The 25,049-nt window shown below is 37.6% G+C and overlaps 5 protein-coding genes across 12 annotated transcripts; 3 read left to right on the top strand and 2 right to left on the bottom strand.

Moving 5' to 3' along the window:
• On the top strand, window positions 39-5,395 carry LOC18778645 (pentatricopeptide repeat-containing protein At1g79540). Of its 2 annotated transcripts, XM_020562627.1 has the most exons (4): window positions 39-2,931; window positions 3,423-3,502; window positions 4,373-4,937; window positions 5,096-5,395. In XM_020562627.1, the coding sequence occupies exon 1, from the start codon at window positions 490-492 to the stop codon at window positions 2,845-2,847; it is 2,358 nt and encodes a 785-aa protein (XP_020418216.1). In that variant the 5' UTR covers window positions 39-489; the 3' UTR covers window positions 2,848-2,931; window positions 3,423-3,502; window positions 4,373-4,937; window positions 5,096-5,395. The 2 variants fall into 2 exon arrangements, with proteins under 2 accessions (XP_020418216.1, XP_020418215.1); XM_020562626.1 differs by having other exon boundaries at window positions 4,373-5,395.
• Window positions 6,062-10,695, top strand: LOC18780374 (pentatricopeptide repeat-containing protein At2g26790, mitochondrial). 4 transcript variants are annotated; one of them, XM_020562631.1, is made up of 4 exons: window positions 6,062-8,920; window positions 9,017-9,159; window positions 9,400-9,627; window positions 10,281-10,695. In XM_020562631.1, exon 1 carries the CDS (start codon window positions 6,329-6,331, stop codon window positions 8,843-8,845), a length of 2,517 nt encoding a protein of 838 aa, XP_020418220.1. In that variant the 5' UTR covers window positions 6,062-6,328; the 3' UTR covers window positions 8,846-8,920; window positions 9,017-9,159; window positions 9,400-9,627; window positions 10,281-10,695. The 4 variants fall into 4 exon arrangements, with proteins under 4 accessions (XP_020418220.1, XP_020418217.1, XP_020418218.1 ...); XM_020562628.1 differs by having other exon boundaries at window positions 6,062-8,910; window positions 8,999-9,159; XM_020562629.1 differs by having other exon boundaries at window positions 6,062-8,910; window positions 8,999-9,159; window positions 9,400-9,623.
• On the bottom strand, window positions 10,842-14,918 carry LOC18779564 (isocitrate dehydrogenase [NADP]). Of its 2 annotated transcripts, none has more exons than XM_020562633.1 (15): window positions 14,635-14,918; window positions 13,991-14,034; window positions 13,806-13,915; window positions 13,395-13,432; window positions 13,180-13,257; window positions 13,032-13,085; window positions 12,858-12,959; window positions 12,593-12,684; window positions 12,383-12,486; window positions 12,054-12,122; window positions 11,862-11,929; window positions 11,697-11,731; window positions 11,472-11,614; window positions 11,199-11,321; window positions 10,842-11,111 (listed from the first exon to the last, which is right to left on the bottom strand). In XM_020562633.1, the coding sequence occupies exons 1-15, from the start codon at window positions 14,684-14,686 to the stop codon at window positions 11,018-11,020; spliced, it is 1,206 nt and encodes a 401-aa protein (XP_020418222.1). In that variant the 5' UTR covers window positions 14,687-14,918; the 3' UTR covers window positions 10,842-11,017. The 2 variants fall into 2 exon arrangements, with proteins under 2 accessions (XP_020418222.1, XP_007211789.1); XM_007211727.2 differs by having other exon boundaries at window positions 11,862-11,977; window positions 14,635-14,917.
• LOC18778573 (serine/threonine-protein kinase RHS3) lies at window positions 15,643-19,393 on the bottom strand. 2 transcript variants are annotated; one of them, XM_007213825.2, is made up of 4 exons: window positions 19,001-19,393; window positions 18,303-18,380; window positions 17,429-18,219; window positions 15,643-16,798 (listed from the first exon to the last, which is right to left on the bottom strand). In XM_007213825.2, the coding sequence occupies exons 2-4, from the start codon at window positions 18,339-18,341 to the stop codon at window positions 15,928-15,930; spliced, it is 1,701 nt and encodes a 566-aa protein (XP_007213887.2). In that variant the 5' UTR covers window positions 18,342-18,380; window positions 19,001-19,393; the 3' UTR covers window positions 15,643-15,927. The 2 variants fall into 2 exon arrangements, with proteins under 2 accessions (XP_007213887.2, XP_020418221.1); XM_020562632.1 differs by lacking the exon at window positions 19,001-19,393 and adding an exon at window positions 18,548-18,954.
• LOC18780623 (UPF0678 fatty acid-binding protein-like protein At1g79260) lies at window positions 21,118-23,686 on the top strand. 2 transcript variants are annotated; one of them, XM_020561215.1, is made up of 5 exons: window positions 21,118-21,381; window positions 21,519-21,659; window positions 22,094-22,187; window positions 22,328-22,396; window positions 23,270-23,287. In XM_020561215.1, the coding sequence occupies exons 1-4, from the start codon at window positions 21,229-21,231 to the stop codon at window positions 22,372-22,374; spliced, it is 435 nt and encodes a 144-aa protein (XP_020416804.1). In that variant the 5' UTR covers window positions 21,118-21,228; the 3' UTR covers window positions 22,375-22,396; window positions 23,270-23,287. The 2 variants fall into 2 exon arrangements, with proteins under 2 accessions (XP_020416804.1, XP_020416803.1); XM_020561214.1 differs by lacking the exon at window positions 22,094-22,187 and having other exon boundaries at window positions 21,121-21,381; window positions 23,270-23,686.

Raw genomic sequence — 25,049 nt, forward strand, 5'->3', positions numbered from 1 at the left:
GACATGGTAAAACTTAAAACCCTACACATCCCAATACCCCAAGCGGAGAGGATCTATTTAGAGCACGCCATCTCCCTCAACTTAACCAAAAAAGGGTGCAAAATTTCATACCCAAAACCCAACTGGTAGAACCTGGACCTGGTTAATGGAACCGCCGCACAAACCAGCATCACAAATGACCCTTCCTTGGAATTCATATCTTTAGAGGCCATAGCCAGTTCAATCCCAGCAAACAACAAACGCACCCCAATAATCCCAATTGGGAACTGATTCAAATACTCTCAAAATTATTCTCAAACGCCAAAGCAAGACCCATCTTCCTAATCCCGGAAAATACAGCAAGCCAATGTATTGATGGATTTTCATTTGTAGTACGTGTTTGTGTTTGATGGGGTTTCACTTGATTTCGGAGCGAGCTTTTTCTCAACATTGCAAAGCATAGCCATAAGCAAATAGCGTGAAAAATGCATCCATTGAAACAATGACAGAATGAATCTCCTACCTCCTATGCTTCGACCCATCTCCTACTTCACTCCCAAACCCCCATGGCGTCGCTGTTTCAACACCTGTTCAGAGGCGACTGTTACTGCCAATGAGGTCCTCACCATCCTTGAAACAGTCAACCATATGGAGAGTGCCTTGGAACCCGTAGTCCCCAAACTCTCCAGTGAGATAGTGAGCTATGTGATCCGAGAACAGACAAACCCACGATTGGTTTTCCGGTTCTTCATCTGGGCAACCAAAAGGATGAGGCTTTGCAGCCGAATGTCTCAGAGTTCGGTCATTGACATGCTTGTCAGGGACGATGCCTTTGAACTCTATTGGAGAACACTTGAACAACTGAGAGACTGCGGGCTTCCAATTGGTTCTGCTGCCTTTGCTGTGCTGATCAATGGTTATGCCAAATTGGACATGGCTGAAAAGGCTGTGGAGACATTTGGCAGGATGAAAGATTTCAATTGTAAGCCTAATGCCTTTGCTTACAATGCGATACTTTATGTTATGGTGCGAAAAGAACTGTTTTTGCTAGCTTTAGCTGTATATAACCAGATGTTGAAGTCAAATCATAGTCCCAGTAGAAATACTTATGACATTTTGATGAATGGGTTCTGCAAAACGAGGCAAACTCAGGACGCGCTTCAAATGTTTGATGAAATGACCCAGAGAGGTATTGCTCCCAATACCATAACTTATACTATTGTTGTTTCTGGCTTGTGCCAGGCAAAGAGGACCCATGAAGCGTATACATTGGTTGAAATGATGAAGGCAAGTGGGTGTCCTCCTGATTTGATTACTTACAATGCTTTACTTGATGGGTATTGTAAATCAGGCAGCATTGGTGAAGCTTATGCGCTCTTGAGATCATTTGAGAGGGATGGTTATGTTCTCGGACTCAATGGATATACTTGCTTGATTCATGGTTTATTTATAGCTGGGAGATTTGATGAAGCTCATGGGTGGTATAGCAAAATGATCAAGAAGGGCATCAAACCTGACATTGTCTTGTGTACGATAATAATTCGGGGGTTATCAGATGCTGGCAGGGTTAAGGATGCTTTGAATTTCTTGAACGAGATGAATGAGAGAGGTTTGGTTCCAGATGCCTACTGTTATAATGCTGTCATTAAAGGGTTCTGTGATTTGGGTCTTTTGGATGAAGCTCGGTCTCTTCATCTTGATATTTCAAAGCTAGATTGCTTCCCTAATGCCTGCACTTACACCATTCTCATATGTGGTATGTGCAAGAACGGGCTGGTAGGGGAGGCGCAACAAATATTCAATGAGATGGAGAAGCTTGGATGTGTCCCTTCTGTTGTGACCTTCAATGCTCTTATTGATGGACTTTGTAAGGCTTCTAAGCTTGAGGAAGCGCACTTATTATTTTACAAGATGGAGATAGGAAGAAATCCTTCATTATTTCTTCGTCTTTCTCAAGGTAGTAATCGGATTACTGACAGTGCCAGTCTTCAAACGAAGGTAGAGCAATTGTGTGAGTTAGGATTGATTCTTAAGGCCTACAAACTTCTGACGCAGCTAGCTGATAGTGGGGTCACACCTGACATCATCACTTACAACATTCTAATCAATGGGTTTTGCAAGGCTGGTAACATAAATGGTGCTTTTAAGCTCTTCAAGAATATGCAATTGAAAGGGCTCTCACCAGATTCTATTACATATGGGACACTTATAGATGGACTGCAAAGGGTTGATAGAGAAGAGGATGCCTTTGTGGTCTTTGATCAAATGGTGAAGAATGGATGCATGCCTAGCTCTGCAGTTTATAAATCACTGATGACTTGGTCTTGCAGGAGAAAGAAGATTTCTTTAGCTTTTAGTCTTTGGTTGAAGTATCTAAGCAACCTTCCTCTGAGAGAAGAGGAAAAAATCAAAGCAATAGAAGAAGACTTTAAGGAAGGGAAAACTGAGAAGGCAATCAGAGGTTTACTGGAAATGGATGTAAACTTCAAAGACTTTGATTTAGTACCCTGCACCATTTTGCTAATTGGTTTGTGTCAGGTGAGAAGAGTACATGAAGCTTTGAGAATATTTTCTGTTCTTGACGAGTACAAAGTCATTGTCACTCCACCAAGTTGTGTACATTTGATCAATGGTCTCTGCAAAGAAGGGAACTTGGACCTGGCGATAGGTGTCTTCCGATATACTCTGGAGAAGGGTTTCATGTTGATGCCTGAAATATGCAACCAGCTGCTCAAGTGTCTTCTTCGTTCCCAAGACAAAAAGGATCACGCCCTTGATCTCATTAGTAGGATGAGATCTTTTGGATATGATCTTGATTTTTATCTGCACCAAACTACAAAATTTCTTCTAGAATGCCACATGAACTAAAGGGAAATGGAAAACGTGTCCCTTGGAAAATGTGTCCTGAACCTGCAATTACTACTACTTGGGGTTTTGATTCTTGCTAGCAAGGTAACTTCTCTCTTCCTGCTTCTCACTTCATTTGATATGATGGTTAATTTATTTTATGATTTTAATTTGTGTATTCTTTTGTCTGTTTTTTGTTCTACATGTTGTGTTTTGTTTCTTTGTTATGATTAGTGTAGTTTTGGAGGATTGAAATTTGGTATTTGTTCTGTATATGCAAGAAAAACATTAGAACTGAAAAAAAAAAGCTTGGGGTGTTGTTTCATTGTAGCTCGTATTTGTGGAGAAAAGGGTTAACTACAAATCTACAAACAAATAAATTACAAGCATTTATCATGTTTTTTTTATATATATTTTCTTCCTTATGTGGCACATTGATCATTGGTTGCGAGCCTGGCACATTCGATTGATGTGTATACTCATTAGTAGTTAAGCTTCCACCAAGCACGTTATTCATGAAAAAAAGGCTTATTCAGTTTTTATTTTTTTCCTTCCTGCTATCTCATAGTCTAATGTGTGTGATTATGTATTTGCAGATATGTCTGTGTTTGGGGAGGACTGCATGTTTCACCTGTTTAACCCAAATTGTGACAAGCCTGTGGCCTTGGTGAGAAAGGTATCTTCTTTCATAAATCAGGCCGAGAAGGCATTTGTTGAGAGTGTTTGGAATTTCAAATGAAATCTTAATAAGATGCAGTTATTTGGTTATATGATAGATGGGTCTGTAATATCTATGATTTCTCCATCCTGGTCTACTATTGATTTTTCTACCCTTTGCACAACAATGATATTTATTTATTTATTTGTTAAATATCGTTTTTTTCCCTTCTTGTTAACAAGGAATTCAACTGAAGTGTAATAGGTTTTGCTTTGCTTTAATTATGTTGTTTTCTTATAAGTTTCTCCCGTGATATAAATTATAATAAGCTTCAGACACTTGGCTTTGGGATGATTAAATATGATTGATAGTTTTCTTTTTACGCAGCCCAAAAAAGCCAAGTCAATTTTTCGCTTGTATTGGACCATTCTAAGGTTTCTCAGGAACTTGTATTATTTTTTTTGTTGGGATAAAAAAAACTGAGCAAGTATAAGTGCTGCCATCAATAAGATTACTGCCAGGTATTCAGTTTTTCAGATCTAGACTTGAAGATAAGCCTGATAAATTGACTTCTTCTCAATGGTTCACTAAGATTGATGTCTCCCTTGACTTGGTATATCTGGTTATAACCTAGGGAGTTTATTTAATGCACGTCTGTATTGTCTGAAACCCATACCCTGCCAGCAAGTAAATCCCTCTTATTCCAGTTTATGCAATCATGGATTTTGCAAACCATTGCTTTCTTTATTTCGTTAAGTTTAAATTATGGATATGCATTATGCGCAGTTAAGTGGACAGATTGATGTTTTTAATTAAATATTTTATGTTCATTTCTTTCCATGGACATATTCTTGTACTAATTTTCTTTAATTGTATTGCGTATCTCAGGTTGGCTCCTTGCTGACATGCTTCTCTTTCAAGTCACTCTTGTCACAGCCAAGTTCTTATTTGGGGTTCTTGCCCAGGTAGGAAAGGTAAATTATAAGCTGCAACTTCCAGGTGGTTCAAAATTACATCCAGTTTTCCAATCTGTAATGCCTTACAAGGCATCTTTTCTCCTTACAATGTTTTGCCTACTACCAATACTGATGGGATCATACAAGAGCAGCCTGTTGATATATTGGATATATGAAAGGTGAAGAAGAGCAATGGAGGAATTACTGAGGTCGGTCTTTAATGGAAGTTAATGCTGCTAAGGAAGATGCCACATGGGAGGAGTTTCTGGACTTTCCAGTCAGATTTCAAGCTTTTAATTCTATAGGAGCAGTAGGAATTTTTGCAGGAGGATAGATTAGCAAACAAGAGCCATTCCAGCAATCCTAGCTAGTTATCATGGATACCCAAGTCAGCAAGAAGTTTGGAAGGAAATCTGTCAACAGTTAGCTTTTGTAGTTAGGAGGGTGTCCGTTTTAGCAGAAGGAAGCCTAGCATGCAAACCAAGCTATAAGAGCTGGTAATTTTGCACTTTCTGGCATGCTTTGTGTGGTCAAGACTCAATATTGCTTTCTCTTAGTAATATTCTTTATGCCAGTCTCTGTTGTGGAGTCTTGTTAATAGGTTATAGCATATCATCTGACATATTACACAAATTTCTCTTTATGTGATTAAAAGGTTGAGCAGTGGGTTACTCATTTTATAGAGGCTGTCACGACGGTGAAAAATCGTGGATCTTGGATCTTCTGTTTCTATTGTGGGTTCCATTTTTCTCAAAGGCTCCTGAGATATGGTGTAATAATTAGTTTAGCTGAAGCATATGCTTATGATAATTACTTGAGCAATATCTATGTACGTGATAAATGTAACAAGGACAAACTATCTCATAGTGTTCTGAGCAAACAATGTTCAACGGATACTTACTGCTTACCGAGGAAATCAATTTAATTGCTGGCATTGATTTGGGAGATGGATCATCATCTGAGCTTATGTTTTTTTCTTGATTCAAGTATGGTTGAAACGCTCCGGTTGAAAATCAAATTCTTTGCTATAAGCAAAATAAGAAAAAAGAAAAAAGGAAGTCAAATTCTTTGCATGTTCGGTCCTTGATTAACTTTAATTTGAATCATTTGAAAATTTATACAAGTTCTCAAAACAGAAGAAAATAAAAATCCCACACCATTATCTAAAAATAGTAACTTGTAATTCAAGTGGTTGTGATAATAGCATTTACCATTTGAAATATCCGCTCATCTAATATTGCTTGATAAAAAGAAAAAAATTTAAAATATAATTATTCATCCCTTTTAATAAAAATTTATTACATCCCAAAATTTGAAGGTTTTTTTAATAGAACCCAAAAGCTTGAGTTCAAGTGGCAAAGGAAGTAGGTTTTAGGATCAAGTCTAGATGTACTTACAAAAAAAATAACCTTTTAGCCAACGTGTGTGTGAGAAATTCTTCCCCCTTTCATATAATTTCGAGACTATCGCGTGTATTAAATATATATATAATTTTTTTTTTCTGGACCGTATTATAAAGTTTTTTATTTTATGCGACCGTGCAATAATAAAATAAATTTTGTTGAGAACCAAAATAAAAAAAGAAAAGAACAGAAGGTTAACGAGAGGCCTTTTGAACCGACCCGGTTTGTGTGGGCGGGGTTTACTGGTGGGGAAGTTGGTACTTCGGTAGGGTTTTAGGCTTTAGCAGAAAGAAGCTTAAGCTGTTCAGAGTAAATCATTCAAAATCTCCGAGTCGGTGACTCAGTTTGTATGAGCAAAAGAAAACCACGAAACTAAAGCTTTAAGCTTCAATGATGAATCCCAAGTAAGCTCTCTCTTTCCTTTTGCTCGATTCTCTTCAATTTGAACTACATGAAGGGGTTGTTGCAATGAGTCTGAATCTTCCATGTGTATGTGGCTTTCGTCCATTAGACTGGGTTTTCCCAGAAAACGCATTCAACCCACACAAAGCAATCGCAATCATTTGATGTTTATCTATGGTGGTGCTAGTGTTGGTGGTTTCAAGTGGGCGTCTTCCCAAACGGCTCTTTCCCACTGGAACTCCTGTTCATCCCCTTCTGATGAATCTGATGACAATTATGTTACTGCTTGCACCACAGACACCAACTCCAATAACTCCGATGCAACCCATTTCTTCTCTCAATTAGATACCTTTGGGGTTGTTAGCAACCTCAACAGTCTAAAAAACGAACCCAATTTGGCATTTTCCTTCTTCCACCAGTTGAAGGGAGATGGCTTCCAACACGATGTCTTCACCTATTCCACACTTATTAGAATTTTATGCTCGTGGGGTTTGTATAGGAAGCTGGATATTCTCTTCTTGGACCTTATTAAGAGCTCTGAAGACCTTGGATTTCAGTTTTCGGATTTGTTGGAAACCATTGCGGAGGGAATTGAGGCTTCCCCGTCGATGGTTCGAGCTTATGATGCATTGCTCAAGTCTTTTGTCAGTTTGAACATGTTTGATGAGGCCATCGATGTTTTGTTTCAAACAAAAAGGCGTGGGTTTGTGCCGCATGTCTTTACTAGTAATTTTTTAATGAACCGCTTGATTGAGCATGGTAAAGTGGATATGGCTGTGGCTATATACAAGCAGTTGAAACGGATTGGTTTGAGCCCTAATGATTACACCTACGCAATTGTCATCAAGGGACTTTGCAAGAAAGGTAGCTTGGAAGAGGCTGTGGACGTGTTTCAGGAGATGGAGAAAGCTGGGGTAACCCCTAGCGCCTTTGCCTACACAGCATATATTGAAGGACTTTGCACCAATCGTAAGTCGGATTTAGGATATCAAGTGCTCCAAGCATGCAATGGGGCAAATGTCCATATTGATGTCTATGCTTACAACACAGTCATTCGTGGGTTCTGTGATGAGATGAAATTTGATGAAGCTGAAAGCATCTTTCTTGATATGGAAAAGCGAGGGGTGGTCCCTGATTCTTATACATATGGTGCAATAATATGTGGATACTGCAAGAATCGCTTTTTGTTAAAAGCTTTGACACTCCATAATGACATGGTGTCGAAGGGTATAAAAACAAATTGTGTGATTGTTAGTTTTATTCTTCAGTGCATGTGTAAGATGGGCATGCCTTCTGAAGCTGTGGATTATTTCATAGAATATAAGAGCTTGGGGATCTATCTTGATGAGGTTTCCTACAATATCGCTGTGGATGCTTTGTGCAAGCTGGGGAAAGTGGACCAAGCCTTAGAATTGCTTGAAGAGATGAAGTGTAAGCATATGATCTTAGATATAATGCACTACACCACATTGATTAAAGGCTACTGTCTTCAGGGGAATGTTGTTAATGCCGTAAATCTTTTGGAGGAAATGAAGGAAAAAGGTCTAAAGCCAGACATTACTACTTACAATGTACTTGCTGCTGGGTTTTCTAGAAATGGCTTGGGAGCTGAAGCACTTGACCTTTTGGATTATATGGAGTCACAGGGTTTTAAACCAGACTCTGTTACACACAACATGATAATTGAAAATTTATGTATAGGAGGAAAAGTCAAACAAGCTGAAGCATTTGTAAAGAGTTTGGAATATAAGAGCGTTGATACCTATTCTGCCATGATCAGTGGGTACTGTGAAGCCAAGGATACAAGAAAAGCCTATGAACTTCTTATTAGGTTGGCAAAGGGAGGAACTTTAGTTAAAAAAGGTGTTTGCTTTAAAGTACTCAGTAACCTTTGTGTTGAAGGTGATAATGACAGAGCTATTTTATTGCTAGAGTCAATGTTGGCCTTAAATGTGGAACCTAGAAAAACTATGTACAACAAAGTCATAGCTTCTCTGTGCAAAGCTGGAGAGGTGAAAAAGGCCCATTGGTTTTTTGATACTTTAGTTGAGAGAGGATTCACTCCCGATGTCATTAACTACACAATGTTGATAAATAGCTACTGCAGGGTGAATTGTTTGCGGGAAGCCCATGATCTCTTCTATGATATGAAAAGGAAAGGGATTCAACCTGATATCATCACTTACACAGTTTTGCTTGATAGTTATTCAAAAAGAAACCTAAGAAGGGTTCACTCCCCTCTAGGCGCAAGTGGAGATAAGGAAGAAAGGATGAATGCTTTCACTCTTTGGACTGAGATGAAGGAAATGGAAATAAGACCTGATGTAATTTGTTATACTGTCTTGATAGACAGACAGTGTAAAACAGACAACCTTCAGGATGCTATTGCACTCTTTGATGAAATGACTAACAGAGGATTAGAACCTGATACAGTGACATACACAGCTCTTCTGTCTGGCTGTTGTAATAGGGGAGATGTGGATAAGGCTGTAACCCTTGTTAATGAGATGTCTTCTAAGGGAATACAGCCAGATAGCCATACACTCTTGGTTCTACAACATGGAATCCTAAAAGCCAAGAAAGTGCAGTTTCGGAAGTAAGAACGCTGTTTGATTATCAGTGCCTGGATAGATGCATGAGCTGTGAATCTATGAAGCCCCTAATGGTATAGCATGGTAACTTTCCTATTCAATAATGTAGATAATTTGCATGGGCTTGCATAATGAACAGCTTTTGTTGTTCCCTTTTGATAGATAACAATTATTCCACAGCTGGAGACAGGGATATGCATACATCGAGCCCTCGCCAGACCCCACACTGTCATCTGCCTTGAGCACTGGGCCACTCGCCCCACCCTGAGCTGGATAGGTAGAGAGTTTTGTTTGCAGGTCACCTGGAAGTCAATCATGCCTAGGTAATCATTCAGCTTTGCATTTGATTAATCTACACCGCATAGGAGTTGCAAAGTTATCATATGCATAGTTTTAGTTTTATACATGACTTTCCTGTTTGTTTCTATAATATATGTGATCTGCCATTTAGCTAATCGTACAAGAGACTATTTTATCGTATTGTCTGTCCTCTTTTTCTTTTTTTTTCTTTTTCTAGCTTGTCTTCTGCCTTCTTGTCATCCATTTAAATTTTGCTTTTGCAGATTGAGCAGCTTTTCTTGTTTCATTTTGATGGATAACATTTGATTCCACCACTGGAGGGGTTATGCCTTGCTGAAAGTGACTTAGTGGTCAGGGAAACAGGGATATATAACATCTATCCCTCCCAGCCCCGTTGGCAGGAGCCTTGTACACTGGGCCACCTTGCCTGCCCCTAGCTGGAGGAGAAGAAAGCTTTGTTGGCAGGTCACCTGGAAGTGAATCATGCGTAGGTATAAGACACCTTTGCAAATGATTAATCTATATTGGATAAGAGTTGCAAAGTATTCATATACACAGTTCTAGTTTCATACATGGCTTGCTTATTTGTTTTGGTAATATATATATGGTATTCGCTAATAGTGCATGAGAAATTTTTTTTTCATTGGTCCTTGTTATGATTTTTTCTAGCTTGTTTTCCATCTAAAGCACTTGATTGCCGGACTATTATTATGCTTTGCAGTTTGTTTAGTCATTTAGCAAGAGTTAAGGTTGTGTTTGGATCAGGGACTTTGAAATGATGGAATTTTGAAGTGAGGGGATTTCAAAATGATGGGATTTTACGGTGAGGGACTTCAAAATGATGGGATTAGTGTTTTTTTTTTTCCTTCTCTGATCCAGGGGAAGGGGAAAGTGAGAATTGAACTCTGGCCATGCGTGTGGGAGTAAGTGCTTTACCGGCATAAATTTTTTTCCGTACAGTACTATCAGCATGTGCTTATTCTTTAGTGAATGGCAGATGATATTATTTGTTCATTGCAGTGATTTATTCGCCTGATACTGTTCATTGTAGTCCCCAACTCATTGTTTGTGGTCTGTATTTTCTTTAACACGTAAAGATAGAAAAAAAGGGAAAAAACCTGAGCTTTGAGGTGTACTTTTGCAGGTCAACTTCTGCATAAGCTATGTGTAGTAAGTCCTGGGATACATGGAATGCGCAAACCGTGGAGAAAGTTGCTACTTTTGTACTGCTTTTTGTCTGGCATTATGCTTTGCCCATTGGGTTGGCAACTTGCTTTGGATATGAATAAAATATCATGATATGAAAGAAGATGAGGAATTGTGATCACTGTCCCATGGCCGGGCTTCATTTTGTGACTGGTCAATAGACGATGGCGATGCCAAGTTGCCTTATACTTGAAAGTTTGTAGAAGAGTATTTATGGTATACCACCATTCATGGTTTACAAGTAGAATCAAGATTGATGTATTTTTAATCTGCAATTAAACTGAAATTTGGAGATATCTCCTTTTAAAAACAGGTTATACTATAAATATCACATACCTTGTTATTGTGTTTTATAAGCATGGTGATATTTCCAAATAATAAAACGGAGTGGTTCATGAGTGAAGTGGGCATTGTAAGATGCCTCAAACTATGTCATAATACTAGTGTGACATTGGCACAATTGAAGAAGTTAAAATAGATGGGAGAAAGGGTCAGCCAATGTGATCAATGACATTGTGGATTTTATTACTCAGTTTAGGGTGACAGAAAAAGACCTCCCGAGGATTTTGAAGGTACATCAATACGAGTTTATTCATTTATTTATTTTGGAAAAATACCAATGACTTAAACATGTCAAAAAAGAAAAAAGAAAAAAGCTGTATAGCAACCAAGAGTTTACAACTTTGCTCTGCTAAACAATCTCACTCTCAGCTCCTCAGCCACAGCATCAATAAATTCTTCGGTATTCAGATACTTAGACCTAGTGACCCTACACAAAAAATGAAGCATTTTATCATACACAAATACAAAGAAAAGACTACTGAAACTTTTAAATGAAACTTTTGACAGCACTTACTTAGGCCCATGGATAAGGAGTGCAAGATCCTTGGTCATCTTCCCAGATTCGACAGTCGAAACACAGGCTGCTTCAAGCTTCTCCGTATAATCCAAGAGTCTGTCATTGCCATCCAACTTTGCCCTGATAATACAGAATTACTCAAAACTCTTATCTGATGTTTTCAACTTCTGAACACATCAAAATTTTGAATTTTAAACCCCCGCACCTTTCCCCACACAATGAGAGGTAGGAGCACTCATCTAACAGACTTAAGCCATATTGATATTATACCTGTGTGCAAGACCTCGGGACCAAGCAAAGATAGAAGCTATGCTGTTTGTGCTGGTTTCACCTCCTTTTTGGTGAACTCGGTAATGGCGTGTTACTGTACCATGGGCTGCCTCAGCTTCAATGGTCTTTCCATCTGGGCACACCTGGAACCAAAACAGGTTTTCATACATCCAACCCCACAGGCAAAGTGTAAGATAAGACAGAAACAAATCACCACAGAAATACCAGTATAGATGTCATCAGCCCCAGAGATCCAAAGCCTGTTTAAAAGTTTATTAAAAGGTCAAAAAATTAGCAAACACAGTGGCTATATCCGAGAACAAGCACCTTTCTATTTGCCTTCAACAAAAGCAGCATTCACAGGGTTTCAACACAATAAAATACACATACCTTGGGCTAAGAAGTCACTTTGCACATCCCCATCATAATTTTTGCATGCCCAAACATAACCTCCTTCACTTTTGAGAGCATAAGCAACCATATCATCAATAAGACGGTGTTCATACCTTCAAAAGAATATTAATCAATTGAAAATCACTGAAACTATGCGAACTAATCAGCTTGCTTGGCAAGGTATCTCACCAAATCCCTGCAGCCTCAAATCTGGATCTCCAATGAGCTTCATAAACTTCCTGGAAGATGTCCTTGAATCTTCATTAAAAATTCAAGTGTAAGAAAATGACAAGAAAAAGAAGTCCTGTAGTGAAACATTGTGGGTCAGTATATGTAGGTATTTTATGAGCATCTCATAGCTCCCTTCTGTCTCTTTCTCTTTTGCGTGTGCATGCACACAGATGCGCTCCAAGGTATGTGAGGGGGATTAGTTGTTTCCTTTTCCATTGATGGAAACTTAGAAAAAAGAGAGAGAGATTACACAATGAAGGAAGAAAGGCAGCATGAAAACAGCATACCTTCCATCATATTTCTTCAGAATAGTATTTTTAGTGCTAAGATATAGTGGCCACTTTTTCTGATAGGCAGTGTTCATGGAAGCCTCAGCAAAAGCACGGATAGACTGCTCTCACAATTTGAACATAAAAAGCAATATCTGTTAAAACCTTTAGTGACTGACTTACACCAGTAACTAAGTTACCAGAATTTTTGTAAGGGCAAGTTTGAACCTCATCCGTGTTATACATGGACAAAGCTATGCCTCCAGCACCAGTAAAGTTGTAAACCTCCCACTCTGTCTTCTCATTGGGCCCATCAGGTACTGCAAATAACTTGATAATATAAATAATCTACTGAAGTATTGAAAAGAAGAATATTCAAAATATATGATGGGTGTGTCAAAAGTAGCTATTTCAACTTCTCTGATATTAGCAAGTAGCTGTCGAAAGTAAAATGCACAAAATTTGAGGCTCTCTACTGAAAATAATCTTATACCAAAAACCATTTTAAGTTTTCCAGGTCCTTCTATGATTGCATCAGTTGCTCGGTACTGGTCACCAAAAGCATGCCTCCCAATGCATATTGGCTTTGTCCAACCTGGAAAGAACACTAACTCATTGGTATTTTTCTTTGTTATAAAGGCAAATTTAGATGAAAATTACAGCAAACCTGGAACAAGTCGGGGAACATTTCTGCAGATAATTGGTTCTCTAAAAACAGTACCTGCAGAACACGGAAAGTATATTGGCTACTTACAACCAATAAAAAACAGAACATGTAGTGGTAAATGTTAAAATTAGGGGAAAATTCTATTGACCATTTAAAATGTTCCGTATTGTCCCATTTGGACTCCTCCACATCTGTTTCAAGTTGAACTCCTTAACACGAGTCTCATCTATTAAAATCCAAATGAAAAGATTCAGATCATCACAATAGCATGTTAGCCAAATTGTGTCCATTGAAAAGGCCAAGTAATCCACGTATTCAAGGGAAAATGCACACTGTCCTTCCATTAAGAATTTGTGTATATACCTGGAGTTATAGTTGCACACTTTATTGCAACATTGTACCTACAATAACAAGGGAAAAAAAGGAGTAAATTATACAAAGAAAATAAAGTGGCATCAACAGGTGATACATTCTTTTCATGAAAAGAAAAAGGTTTAACGCTTTAACAAATATGCTATTAGTCTCAACTCAATAGAACATGACAAATCATAGACTGTCATGTTTTGCTGACATTCCATGCTAAGCATGACAAAGCATAGACTATGTCATGTTTTGCTGAGCCCATTTAAACACGTCATACTTGTGCCAGTTAAAATAAGCAGACTAAATCAAAAGAGAAAGCAACCATAAATAAAATAAAGATAAAACAATAGCATTCTTTGAGAGTACTCCAGTCTAACAAAGGAACCATGAAGGGAGAATGATGGGGCATACTTAAGAGTAGCTTCAGCACTTTCAATTGTGACTTTATCATTGGTGGCATCACGATTAGGGAGGCCAAGGTCAAAGTACTTGATATCCAACTCCAGGAAGGGAAAGATAAGCTGCAGAACATTAAAACAAGTTGCAGATTCATTATGAACATGAAATCATAGGAGATGCCATGATAACACAATTACCTTATCTTTTATCGATTTCCAGAAAATTCGAGTCATTTCATCTCCTGCATAATGGAAATATGCATCATAGAAATCCAGAGATAACAAGATGTTGAACAAATCTGTATCAGTTCTTAACTAGAAATACATGGACAAATATTGTGATGGACAGTTCCATGACACAGATATAGATTGCACAGCTAAGGCAAATATATGCATCGCAAATTAGATGTTGCATCTAAGTATTAAAGTAGTGGCCACGCAATTTGGTTAAATGAACAAAATTGAATTTTAATCATTTAAACATACTTGAAAAAAGCTCAACTGAGAAGAATCATAGTAGTGGTGGGTAAGACTGGAAGGCCCTCTAAGTGGCCTAAATATGTAATGCTAAGATGATCATCTAGTTCTATGGAACATAAGTGTTGGGTTGTCTCTAAAACTTAGCTTGAAGGGCATGGTCTGATCCATGGGATCCATCCAAATACAGTGATTTGATAATTTGTATCATGTTTATCAATTCAAGATTACAGACAGCATTCGAAGAAGCAGAGCAATTCTTAATTTTCAATGGGAAGAAGCAGAGCAGTTTAAACAACAGAAAACAAGAAACAATTGCCGAAAATAGGCATTAGAGAGTGCATGCGACTGTAGAGAAGGCATACCATCCATTTCGACAACCGGGTTGGTGACCTTTATCTTGTTGAATGACTCCATTTCTCCGCCGATAGCAAAAGAGGTGAAAGGTTTGCCTTTGCTTCGAAAACTTGGGCTTTAGCGAGGGAGAATCAGTGAAAGTTTGTTGCTTTCTTTGTTGGTATTTATATAAAGGTCGTCATATGAATTGAATCGTTTCTACTCTCCTGAGAATTGAGAATTGAGAAATGAGATATGGGATGATTAGTGATGACAAAAACGTTGCATTTATTATTGTTCAGATTTAGGAGTCTAAAAGACAACCTTTATTTCATCAGATCAAAGTCTTGTACTGCCGTATTTGTTATTTATTATAATGTGATGATAGGATAGAAATTACTATTAACACTTCAAAATAATTATTCTGTATTTTTTTTTTCCATATAGAGATTTGTGCGATTATTATTCTAGACTGTAAATAACAGTTCTTTAATCGGATAACCCCTTTAATAAAATAACGTGACGGTAAGTTTACATGATTGGTACACATAGCTTCATACAAAAACGAGTTACTGATAATTTTACCTGGGCTTTTCTTATTTGCCAAACATAATTTCACCAGGTTAATTTTTGTGTTAATGTGTTATAGGATTTACTAATCGCACTTTTCTTCTGTTCCTGTAAATACCAATCACACCTTGCATAGGACCAAACAGCTGCCAATTTTCATCCCCTTTTTGTATTTCAGTTTGTCAATTCTCAATCATCCTTGTATTTTCCAACCAAAAAAGGAAAAGCATTCCTTGTATTCTGAATATTCACATGTGGTCTGAAGTATAAACCCATTTTGCATTATAAGGAGAACTGCCTCAAGGCCAGCTAAAGTGCTTTTTAACCAACAAAACACTATCATAACCTTTTTTATTAACTTTTCATATGTTGAGGATTTCAATTAAACATTGAATAGTTATAGCATCAAAATTTGGAACCAAGTGAACAAATGTTAGTCCTAATTAGAATCATTTAACTGTATGTCACACCAGACCAGAATTCAGATCCAATATAGTATTGACAAGTCCACATATATACATGCAAAAAGAATGGCAAGCCAAAAATTTGGATGCAATTTCCATCCCTGTATGTATTTTTATTTGCCCTTTACCTAGAAAGAAATCAATAGTGTTCAGTCAACGAAAGTTTTCCCTGTGAAGACCTCTCAACATATAATGGTACAAGTATATATCTGATTGAGTTGCAACTTTTTGCGCTTTGTACAAGGTAAATTTCCTCCAGAGGATGTAAATCATCATGCAAAAGGAGTGCTAGAAGTACTCAAAATCTACATAAGATGAATCATTATGACTATTGTTCTTTTTGTCACCTCTAATATCTGTGATCTTTTTGTCTGCAGTGTTTGCTTCCTTGCTAGCATATTGTGAAAAGTCTACTGGCTCAGGAACGTGCGGAGGCGTGGCACATCTCACCAGAGCCCAGTTCACTCCCTCAAAAAATGGGTGTTGCTTTATTTCTGTGGCACCCCTTTTATAGGCAATCCGTTTTTGTGGTTCTTTCACCAACAGTCCTCGTATGAGATTTCGTGCAACAACACTCACTTGTGGTGTTTCTGGGAATTTCAGAGGCTGCCCTACGACGTTGAAAAGTGTGGCACGATTTCCGTGACCTTTGAAGGGGGTTGTCCCATGTAAGAGCTCATATAAGAAGATACCAAACGTCCACCAGTCCACTGCACTACCATGGCCCTCTCCACGAATAATCTCTGGGGCTAGATATTCATGTGTTCCAACAAATGACATGGAGCGCACATTTGTAGGCTCTGCCATCAGTTCAGGGAGGTTGCCATTAGCAGAAAGGCCAAAATCTGATTTAGATTTCCGATTTTTCTTGCCTGGTAAAATGCGTGGAAAGAAATGGGATGGCTGCATACAACCATGCACAGCAAGGTCATCGTCTAAAATGCCCCCACCACCACCTCCACCACCACCATTGCTTACGTGGACAGATGATGACTTGACTAGTGTAGGATTGACAGAACAACGGAGTGAGAGATCAAAGTCTGAGAGCATGATATGACCCTCATCTCTTACTAGAACATTTTCTGGTTTTAAATCCCTGTACACAATTCCTAGCATGTGCAGATACTCAAGTGCTAACAAAACCTGTGATGCATAAAATCTGCAAAAAGATAAAACGTAAGAAACCTCTTGCCCAGTCTAAACATCTAAGAATGGCACAACGAACTTAGACATAGCATGCAACAGAATTAGAATGAGAAGAAAGATAGAACAACCACAGCGAAGATATGATTTCATTATGTTCACTTAAGAAAGGGAGGGGCTTTTAGCAGATTAACAATTAAGTTGCATCATGCTTGATAATAAGAAATCTATCTCTCAGCCTATAACATATGCGGTTCTGCACCCAGAAAGAACCATTCTTTGCTGTGCCACTGTCTGGAAAAAAGAAATGATAGAAACCAAAGACATTACCATCAACAAGCTATATAGCTACATTACGTATACACCTTTAATGAAGTGACTCTTGCAATTCAAAAGAAAAAAAAGGGGGTTCCTATATGAAATCTACATCCCTTACAATGCAACTAAAGGCTGGAAATGTACTGACTGTGCTGCTTCAAATCGTGAGTTGAAGCCATCAAACCAGTAACTCCAACCAAATCTCATTGATATTGTAAGGAAATTCAAAAATACTGAGCAAAGATCACATACATATTAAGAAATAAGAAAATTAAATTATCAATAATTTAGCTAAAAAGAAATCAGAAGAACTGGAAAGAGTGCAAACCTTGCAGCTTCCTCTGTAAAATGCTTGTTAGGTTGCTTCTGCCGAAGAGAATGCAGATTACCTCCACTACAGTACTCCATGACCAAGCAATAGAACTTATCAGTCTCAAAGTAAGAATAGAGAGTGGGCAAGAATGGGTGGTCAAGAAGTCCAAGTATCTCTCTTTCTGTCTGTGCTCGCAATAACTTGTTTCTACTAGCAAGAGATGCCTTGTCCATGACTTTCATGGCAAAAAATGTATTTGTTCCTCTGAGCTCAACAAGATAGACACTGCCAATGTCTCCATAACCTATGCGCTTAAGAAGCCGAAAATGGCTAAGATTAAGTGGGGAACCTTTAGACACCATGGTAATGGCATCCCACCGTACATCACCACCAGTATGAGGCCTGAGGGGTGCACTAGAGGAACTCTCTAAGCTGTCGGATCGAGAGCTACTACCACTCATTTGGCCCAGGTTGGTGATAGAACTGGTACTCTTTGATGCTCCTATTGCCATTCCCGTTGAAGTGGTTAGAAGTTCAGAATTTGCAGGTGCCATTGGGCTTGGATATGGATGATGGTTGGTGGTTGGCTCAGCTACAGTCTTAGTACCAAATTCCGTTCCTTTAGAAATTGGATCCACATGTTGAGGTCCACCTGATGAATTTTGAGTTGATTTGACACTAGATTTTGCTACTCTATCTACCCTATTGGGGTCGTAAACCTTATCATTCGATGAATTTATACCAGTCTTGGCATGAGATTGCATCTTGGGTCCACATGGTGTTTCATCTGATGAACTGTAGCTCATCTGCGTTTGAGGAAGAAACAATTCTATGACATCAGTATTCACAGAACAAAAATCATGACCAAGAATAGACATGGAGCAATTACCTCAGATGAGTCAGAAAAATTAGCTGGATTTGAAGACATGAATGGGGTAACACTGATAACACCCCTCAAAAGAAATTCCTGATCATATCATTACGAAAATCCATTATTTCCAACACAAGATAATATTGAATGAACCTATACGCAGCCAACAGGATAAATCTGTGGTCTTGAGGACATAAAAAGTATATTATACTCTTAAAAACATCCTATACTAGACTCTCCTATTAAACTAAACAAAAGCTAACCTTCTAACCATCCAATTGCTACATCATTTTAACTGATACCCTATATCTTATATGTATACATTTGTAGCTCTGAAAATAAAGAATAATCATCATTCGAAGAATAAAAACCTCAGCTGGAAGCAACAATAATCTACTTATTTATGGTCATATAACATCCATTGTCCGTATGCCTATGTGAAGCGAAAGCACAATCAAGAATTCAAAACCAGTATGTGGTAGGCACGTAATGGCGTGGGAGACAGGGACATACACAACAAAGTCAAAGTTCAAATACAGAATGATAGGCACCCGAATATAGATATTGGTATTATCTAAAGAAACGAAATAAATGAATAAATAAATAAATGTAGAATTAGTCATATTGACGGAGGTAAGCTAAGCAAGAAACAATGCAAACGCAAAAATAAAAGAAACCCATCTGAAATAAAAGATTGCAGGGAATGCAGAACCAACCAGAAATTCAATGTGGCAATTAACAGCAACAAAGCCGTGATCTTTTTCCTTGTCAAGCAGTGTTTGGGAGAGAGCTTAGATGAACATGAATTGTTTGGTTCCCAAGCAATTGTCAAAGGAAGACAAAATCTTTCTTGAAATATGGAGAGAAAAGAAAAGAAAGAAACATGGGTTACAAGAGAAATGGCATTTGGGTATTGAGAGAAAGAATTGGAATGAGCTGGTTCTTGACTGGACCACCACACAAACCCATAATCAGGAGGTGTGAGAAATTGGAGAAAATTGTGGAGCAAAACGAAACTAGAATTAGGAAAACCCATATTTTGATTTTCCATTTTATAAATGAAAGAAAATAAAGATTTAGAAGAGTGTGTGAATGTGTATGTGTGTGTTGTGTTTTGTGTTTTCTAACTTCAGGAAGGAGAGAGAGAGAGAGAGAGAGAGAGAGAGAGAGGAGGGAAACGGTCATAGCTATGAGGATGGATGGTTGGGCGTTTAATCCTCTGTCAAGTAGTGGTCGGACTGAATTCTCTTCCTCTGTGCCCACCACTATTCTCCAACCTTGCAATCGGATGAGCTGGCCTCTCATCAACCAATGCCAAGAGGACATCTCACATATAAGTTTTTTGTTGTTGTTGGTAATGTACCCTACACATTTTTTTTAACGATCCAAACAGTCTACTTTTCAAGTCTTCATTGATGAATCATCCTTGCAAAAAATATACAATTTGAAAAACATTAAGGCATCTAATTGCAAGCAACAAAATAGACTAAAATAACAATAATCTAATTTAGTGGTCAAATGGTTTCGGATTCAAGTGAGATATTTTTTTTTGGCATAGATGATCTTTGAGGGAATATCTAAAAATTAGACGGTTCGAATCACTGAAAAACAATGTGTAATAGGCTCTGTAAGGAAATAATTTTTTTTTTAGGTACGAACGGGCTCTACAAGAATATCTCTCAAATAAACTCATTTAAGAAATTCCTCAATTGAAGCTCATTGTGCAAATTATAGTCATGCATGCTCTAATAAATTACAAGGGTATACTAGTGATTTGCCCCATAAATTTGTACCTAACTTTCGATTGACTTCCTATCCTTTCTTTTTAGAAAATTAAGGATATGAACTTCTTTTTTTCACAAATTTCCCCCTGCCATAAATCTGAAACATTTCATCCAAATTGCCGTTAAATATGAGGGCAAAATGGTCATTTTGTACATTAAAAAATGAAAAATAAAGTAAAAACTAGAAAATTCAAATAATACTCTCTCTCTCTCTCTCTCTTGCAGGTGTAGCTAAAGAAAACCCAAGGGGGGAGAGGGTAAAAAATCAGAAGGGAGGAGGTGAGGGATTGGTTTGGGAGAGGAGGGGTGGGCTGTGTTTAGGGGATGAAAATACATAAAGGGAAGGTGGGGGGGAAGGGTCTGAGGGGGTGGGGGATTGGTCTGGGAGTAAAGGATGATGGTCATGGGGGAATGGGAGGAGGAAGGGAGGAGATGGAAGGGGTTGGCATTAGGTTTACTTTTTTTCTTCAATTTTTTCCAAAAAAATAATTTTTAACTAAAAATTGGATGAAATGTTGAGAATTTAGTCGATAGGGGTTCATGCTATTATTAAGACTAAGCCCTTTGAAGTAGTTATGGAAGGCAAATATCATTTTGCTCTTTGTAGGGACTAAAACTAACTTTTGGCATAACAATTATATATATATATATATATATATATATATTACATGAGTTATATTAGTAAAGAAATGAAGGAGACATACAACCTCAAGTAGAAAGGTAAATGCTTCTAACTAGTAGTTGAGTTGCATTCTTTGAACTATAATTAAAAATTATCTAATCTACATGTGGCTCTCTCAGTTAATGTTATCAAAGTTTCTACTATTTATATTAAGTTTTGAGAAATATATTTATGTAATCCTCCACTCCAAAGCTAAAATATTCACACCTTTTGCCCTAAGAAAATGTTTTATGCTTCCACATGTTTTTAATCACTTAAATTAAAAGCCACTTTAGACACTGATAATTAAGTGATCCTTTGGTAACTATTTTGTTTTAGTTTTCTTTAGTTAAATCGAAAAATATTTTAATAAAAGGAAGAAAAATGAAAATTAGACGATGACGATTGAACTTGGTACTTGACAGTAGGCCGCAGAGCAAAGACAAAAGAAGACGAGAATAGCAACGCCTGTATTGTGAGCTTGGTGGAGAAGAAGAACATGGAGGATACTACAGAATCACCGGCTATACACCCAGCAATAGCACCACTCTCATACCTGCTGGGAACATGGAGAGGCCAAGGGGAAGGTGGGTTTCCCACCATCAACTCCTTCTCGTACGTTGAACAACTCCATTTCTCTCACTCTGGCAAGGTACTCCATTTCTCTTTTTAGCTACTGGTCAGTGAGTTGACTCAGTGGGTCACTAAAGTCGCTGTCTTGTTTGTTTCCTTGCTCGTCTTGTCTGACTATTTGGTTGCCAATTGATTATATTCATGAAATGAGAGAAGCCCTTCATAGCTTACACTCAGAAGACCTGGAAATTGAACTCTGGGGAGCCTATGCACGCTGAGAGTGGCTTTTGGAGACCCAAACCAGATGGTACTATTGAAGTTGTCATTTCCCAAAGCACTGGCCTTGTTGAAGTTCAGGTGCTTGCTCTATTGAATTGTGGCCTCAAGTTTGCTTATTTATGCTATATTGACCAATGTGGCACTACCCTTTTTTTTTCTTCTCATATTTATGGTTATTGTTGAAAGGAATTTGAGATGGATGTGCATTTAGCATTTAGAAACAACTCCAATCAAATAAAGAATGAATTTTTGATGACCCAAATCCACTAATGTTGTGGCCATGGTATTTCATCATGTAATGCATGTACTCACCCAGGTACAAATACAATGAATTTCCTTGCCTTCTCCTATTGGGAAATTTTCATGCTCATTTCCATCGCATCCTATATGTGTCCCTAAATTCATTTTCCAAGTTACTGCTTCTTCACTGCTCTGCTCAGCTGTTTGATCATCCATTGAAATATATTCCTTAACTCTTTAAAGATTCTAACTTTTTTCCTTTTGATCGGTAGCATCTCAGAAGTTCTATATGGATTTTGATTCTGTCTTTTTTTCCCCTTTTGGACAATACATTTCTGAATATGGAATGTGCAGTTCCTATTTTAGGTATGCATACTATTATGACAAATGAATCCAAGTTGAGCTGATAATATACCTTCTATCTGTATAGCTCTGATAATTAATGTTTCTTACTTATTTACTTTGTTTGATCTGCTGATATTATTGTATATATATTATTTGTTTAGAAAGGGACATACAGTGCAGAAGAGAAAGTAATAAAGCTTCAAAGTGAGCTTGTCGGCAATGCTTCTAAGGTAATTTAAGCTGATCCGTGGATACAATAAAGCAATTTCCTTACAATGATTCATGCATCAATTTATGGCAGTTCATAGAGCTAGCTCAAAGAAAAACATGCTATTTAGTTTCCTACTATAAGTAATCTTCACCGTAAGCAATAAATTGATAAATGTATGTTGAGAACTATAATTTCCAGTAAGGTTGTGAAGGCAAGACATGGGTACTTTAGAGTTTATCGGTATAACATATAAGCTCTATGGGCACAGTTGAGACCTTCTTGGAGAAGGAAAGTGGTTGTGCTGCTAAAATCATGGCTGATGAGGATGCTTCAAGGATCTTGAGATATTGGGATATAATACGAAGATAGATGATTTTTTTAATTAATTATTTATAACTCTTTTTTTTAAAAATCTTTGTAACCTTTCAAATGTATTGGCTGATGATTTTTGGAATGTTGAGAGAACTTGCAAAAAGGGTAGGGGGATACAAACAAAAAGTATAAGAAGGAGAAATGGAGCTGGTGTGGGAAGAGTGAGCTTCTTTGAGTTCAAGGTCTGCATATACGGAAGACAAAACCTATGTATATCTGCAGAATTCGTTACAGAATATCAAATCCTGATTCAAGATTGGAGTCCTTTCCCTTGATGTCTTATTATACTAAGTCATTCCGCCCTTGGATTAGAGATTTATGAAATCTAGTATCTTATCCGTGGAGACGACTAAATGTTGATAAGAAATATGAATTATTTTGATATCTGACTGACTTCAGGTATTTTGTTGTTCTATGAATTGTAAAGCAGCCTTGATGGTTTTCAGTAACAAAAATTAGTTGTCTCTGTCCTAAAATTGACTTTTGAACAATTTATGATGCTTTTCTGTTTCTTACATAGGTGAGAGAGATAACCAGAGTTTTTAAGTTGGTAGATGAAGAACTGTTTTATGAGGTTAAGATGGCTACAAATCTCACAAGTCTTCAACCACATCTGAAAGCTTCGCTCCAAAGAATCTGAAGCAACTATGTTGAAGAAAAAGTGAAGTTTACAAATTAGCCTCGGATTTCTATTCGTAGGTCATTGCTCTTATGAATTTGTTGCAGCTATCCTCCAGATTCCACTATGGCCCAAAGCGGATATTAGAGGTACAAAGAAAACCAAGATAGATGTTTGCTTTTTTGTAAATTTATGGTTTCATCCCTCGACTTGGTAATTTCTAGTGATACACGAATAACCCTTGCGCAAACTTTGGATTCATCTATCTCAATGTGACAGACATTGTTGAAGGCTGTAATGTTATTGAAAAGTTGCTAACTTGTTTCCTCCACAATGACATGTTTACTTTTCTGTTTTGACATCAGAATGAATTTGATTATTCTTTCAATCCAAACGTGGTAAATGAAGTCATTCCGGCTTAACTTCGTAATGTAGAAATGAGATTCCCTCCCTTAGATTGTTGACCAGTCGATGAAGCTCCAGTCCCCCACTTGCCTATCAACGTTACACTGGTGCAGAAGAACTTATGCAGCAGCTTAAACCGAACCCTTCTGATAATGCTGCAATCTTATAAGAGATGATCCCTACTTTCCATATAGGTTGATGACAGAAAGACACAAAAAAAATTTCTGTGAAACTTGCTCTAGCAAGCTGATCTATGGTAGTTAGTCATTCCTTAATTGCCAACCAAGTATTGAAAGCATGCTTGGAGGTGGCGCTACTATACGAAACAAGGTGCCACCAGTCGACAATATTAAAGTCTAGTTTTTTCAGGTTTCTTTGCCAGAATAAACTCCTGATTTAGAAGTTTTACACAAGTGACAATGCTATCCATCAAAGGTCTATTTAATTGGAGATTGCACATCCTGCTCAAGTCTAAAGTTTAGGCCTTATTCATATTGGGCCAAAACACATACTTGCCTGTTCTTCATATGAGGCCTGGTAGCACATACATCATGCAAAACGACTCCAGAGGTCATTGGTGTTGTAGAATTCTATAGTGATAAGGCCTTCATATGAGGACTTATGTTTTTAATCATATGATCAAATTAGTTAGTCATCAGATCAAATTGGTTAGTTTGATTCAACAGTTAAAAGATAGGTCCTCATCTAAGGGTCTTAGATAATACTGTCCATTAGTGTTTTTCCTCTTCTTTTAGGTCTATCATATTCAGTACAATCCAATATTGGCTTAATTTAGCAGTGGCACAAATCTGAGGCACCTTAGCAACATTAGCAAATGCTCCTAAAAAGTCTATTTCTTCCAAGTGGTGGGGTTTTGGCTTATAATAATATGAGAACGAAGCCATTGCCGGTGAGGCCAAGTAATGGGGATGGAACTTGGAAGGAAGAGGTCAAAATCTCCATGTAACATGGCAGATTTGCTGCTACAAACTGTCAACATCAAGATGATGCCTATAGTGAGTCTATAGTCTAATATTAGCTGTTTCCAAATCTTGCCTATGAAATGTCAGCCTCTTTGCTCTTGCAAGTTGCATGCCACTTCTACCAAACGGTGATTATACAATTATTACTCACCATTATCCTTACTTATTCCATTCACAACTCTTTGAAATTGATTGCTTTTACAACTAAAAACCAAAAAAACAAAACCCAAATCTTTGTTTTTATTTGGTACATAGAATGTCAAATCTTGATGATGAACAGCTCATGATCTTCT

This window comes from Prunus persica, chromosome G4 (assembly GCF_000346465.2).
Source record: "Prunus persica cultivar Lovell chromosome G4, Prunus_persica_NCBIv2, whole genome shotgun sequence".
Classification (NCBI taxonomy): domain Eukaryota; kingdom Viridiplantae; phylum Streptophyta; class Magnoliopsida; order Rosales; family Rosaceae; genus Prunus; species Prunus persica.

Excerpts from the sequence above, each read along its gene's own strand:
- LOC18778645 (XM_020562626.1), top strand. The coding sequence starts at position 490 with ATGAATCTCCTACCTCCTATGCTTCGACCCATCTCCTACTTCACTCCC.
- LOC18780374 (XM_020562631.1), top strand. The coding sequence starts at position 6,329 with ATGTGTATGTGGCTTTCGTCCATTAGACTGGGTTTTCCCAGAAAACGC.
- LOC18779564 (XM_007211727.2), bottom strand. The coding sequence starts at position 14,686 with ATGGAGTCATTCAACAAGATAAAGGTCACCAACCCGGTTGTCGAAATG. Across the intron at positions 12,960-13,031 it reads TGTTCCCCGACTTGTTCCAG|GTTGGACAAAGCCAATATGC; the intron begins GTTTGCTGTAAT and ends TGTTCTTTCCAG. Across the intron at positions 12,685-12,857 it reads AAAACTTAAAATGGTTTTTG|TACCTGATGGGCCCAATGAG; the intron begins GTATAAGATTAT and ends AGTTATTTGCAG.
- LOC18778573 (XM_007213825.2), bottom strand. The coding sequence starts at position 18,341 with ATGTCTTCAAATCCAGCTAATTTTTCTGACTCATCTGAG. Across the intron at positions 18,220-18,302 it reads ATTTTTCTGACTCATCTGAG|ATGAGCTACAGTTCATCAGA; the intron begins GTAATTGCTCCA and ends CCTCAAACGCAG. Across the intron at positions 16,799-17,428 it reads TTTACAGAGGAAGCTGCAAG|ATTTTATGCATCACAGGTTT; the intron begins GTTTGCACTCTT and ends ATCTTTTTGCAG.
- LOC18780623 (XM_020561214.1), top strand. The coding sequence starts at position 21,229 with ATGGAGGATACTACAGAATCACCGGCTATACACCCAGCAATAGCACCA. Across the intron at positions 21,382-21,518 it reads ATTTCTCTCACTCTGGCAAG|CCCTTCATAGCTTACACTCA; the intron begins GTACTCCATTTC and ends AAATGAGAGAAG. Across the intron at positions 21,660-22,327 it reads CTGGCCTTGTTGAAGTTCAG|AAAGGGACATACAGTGCAGA; the intron begins GTGCTTGCTCTA and ends TTATTTGTTTAG.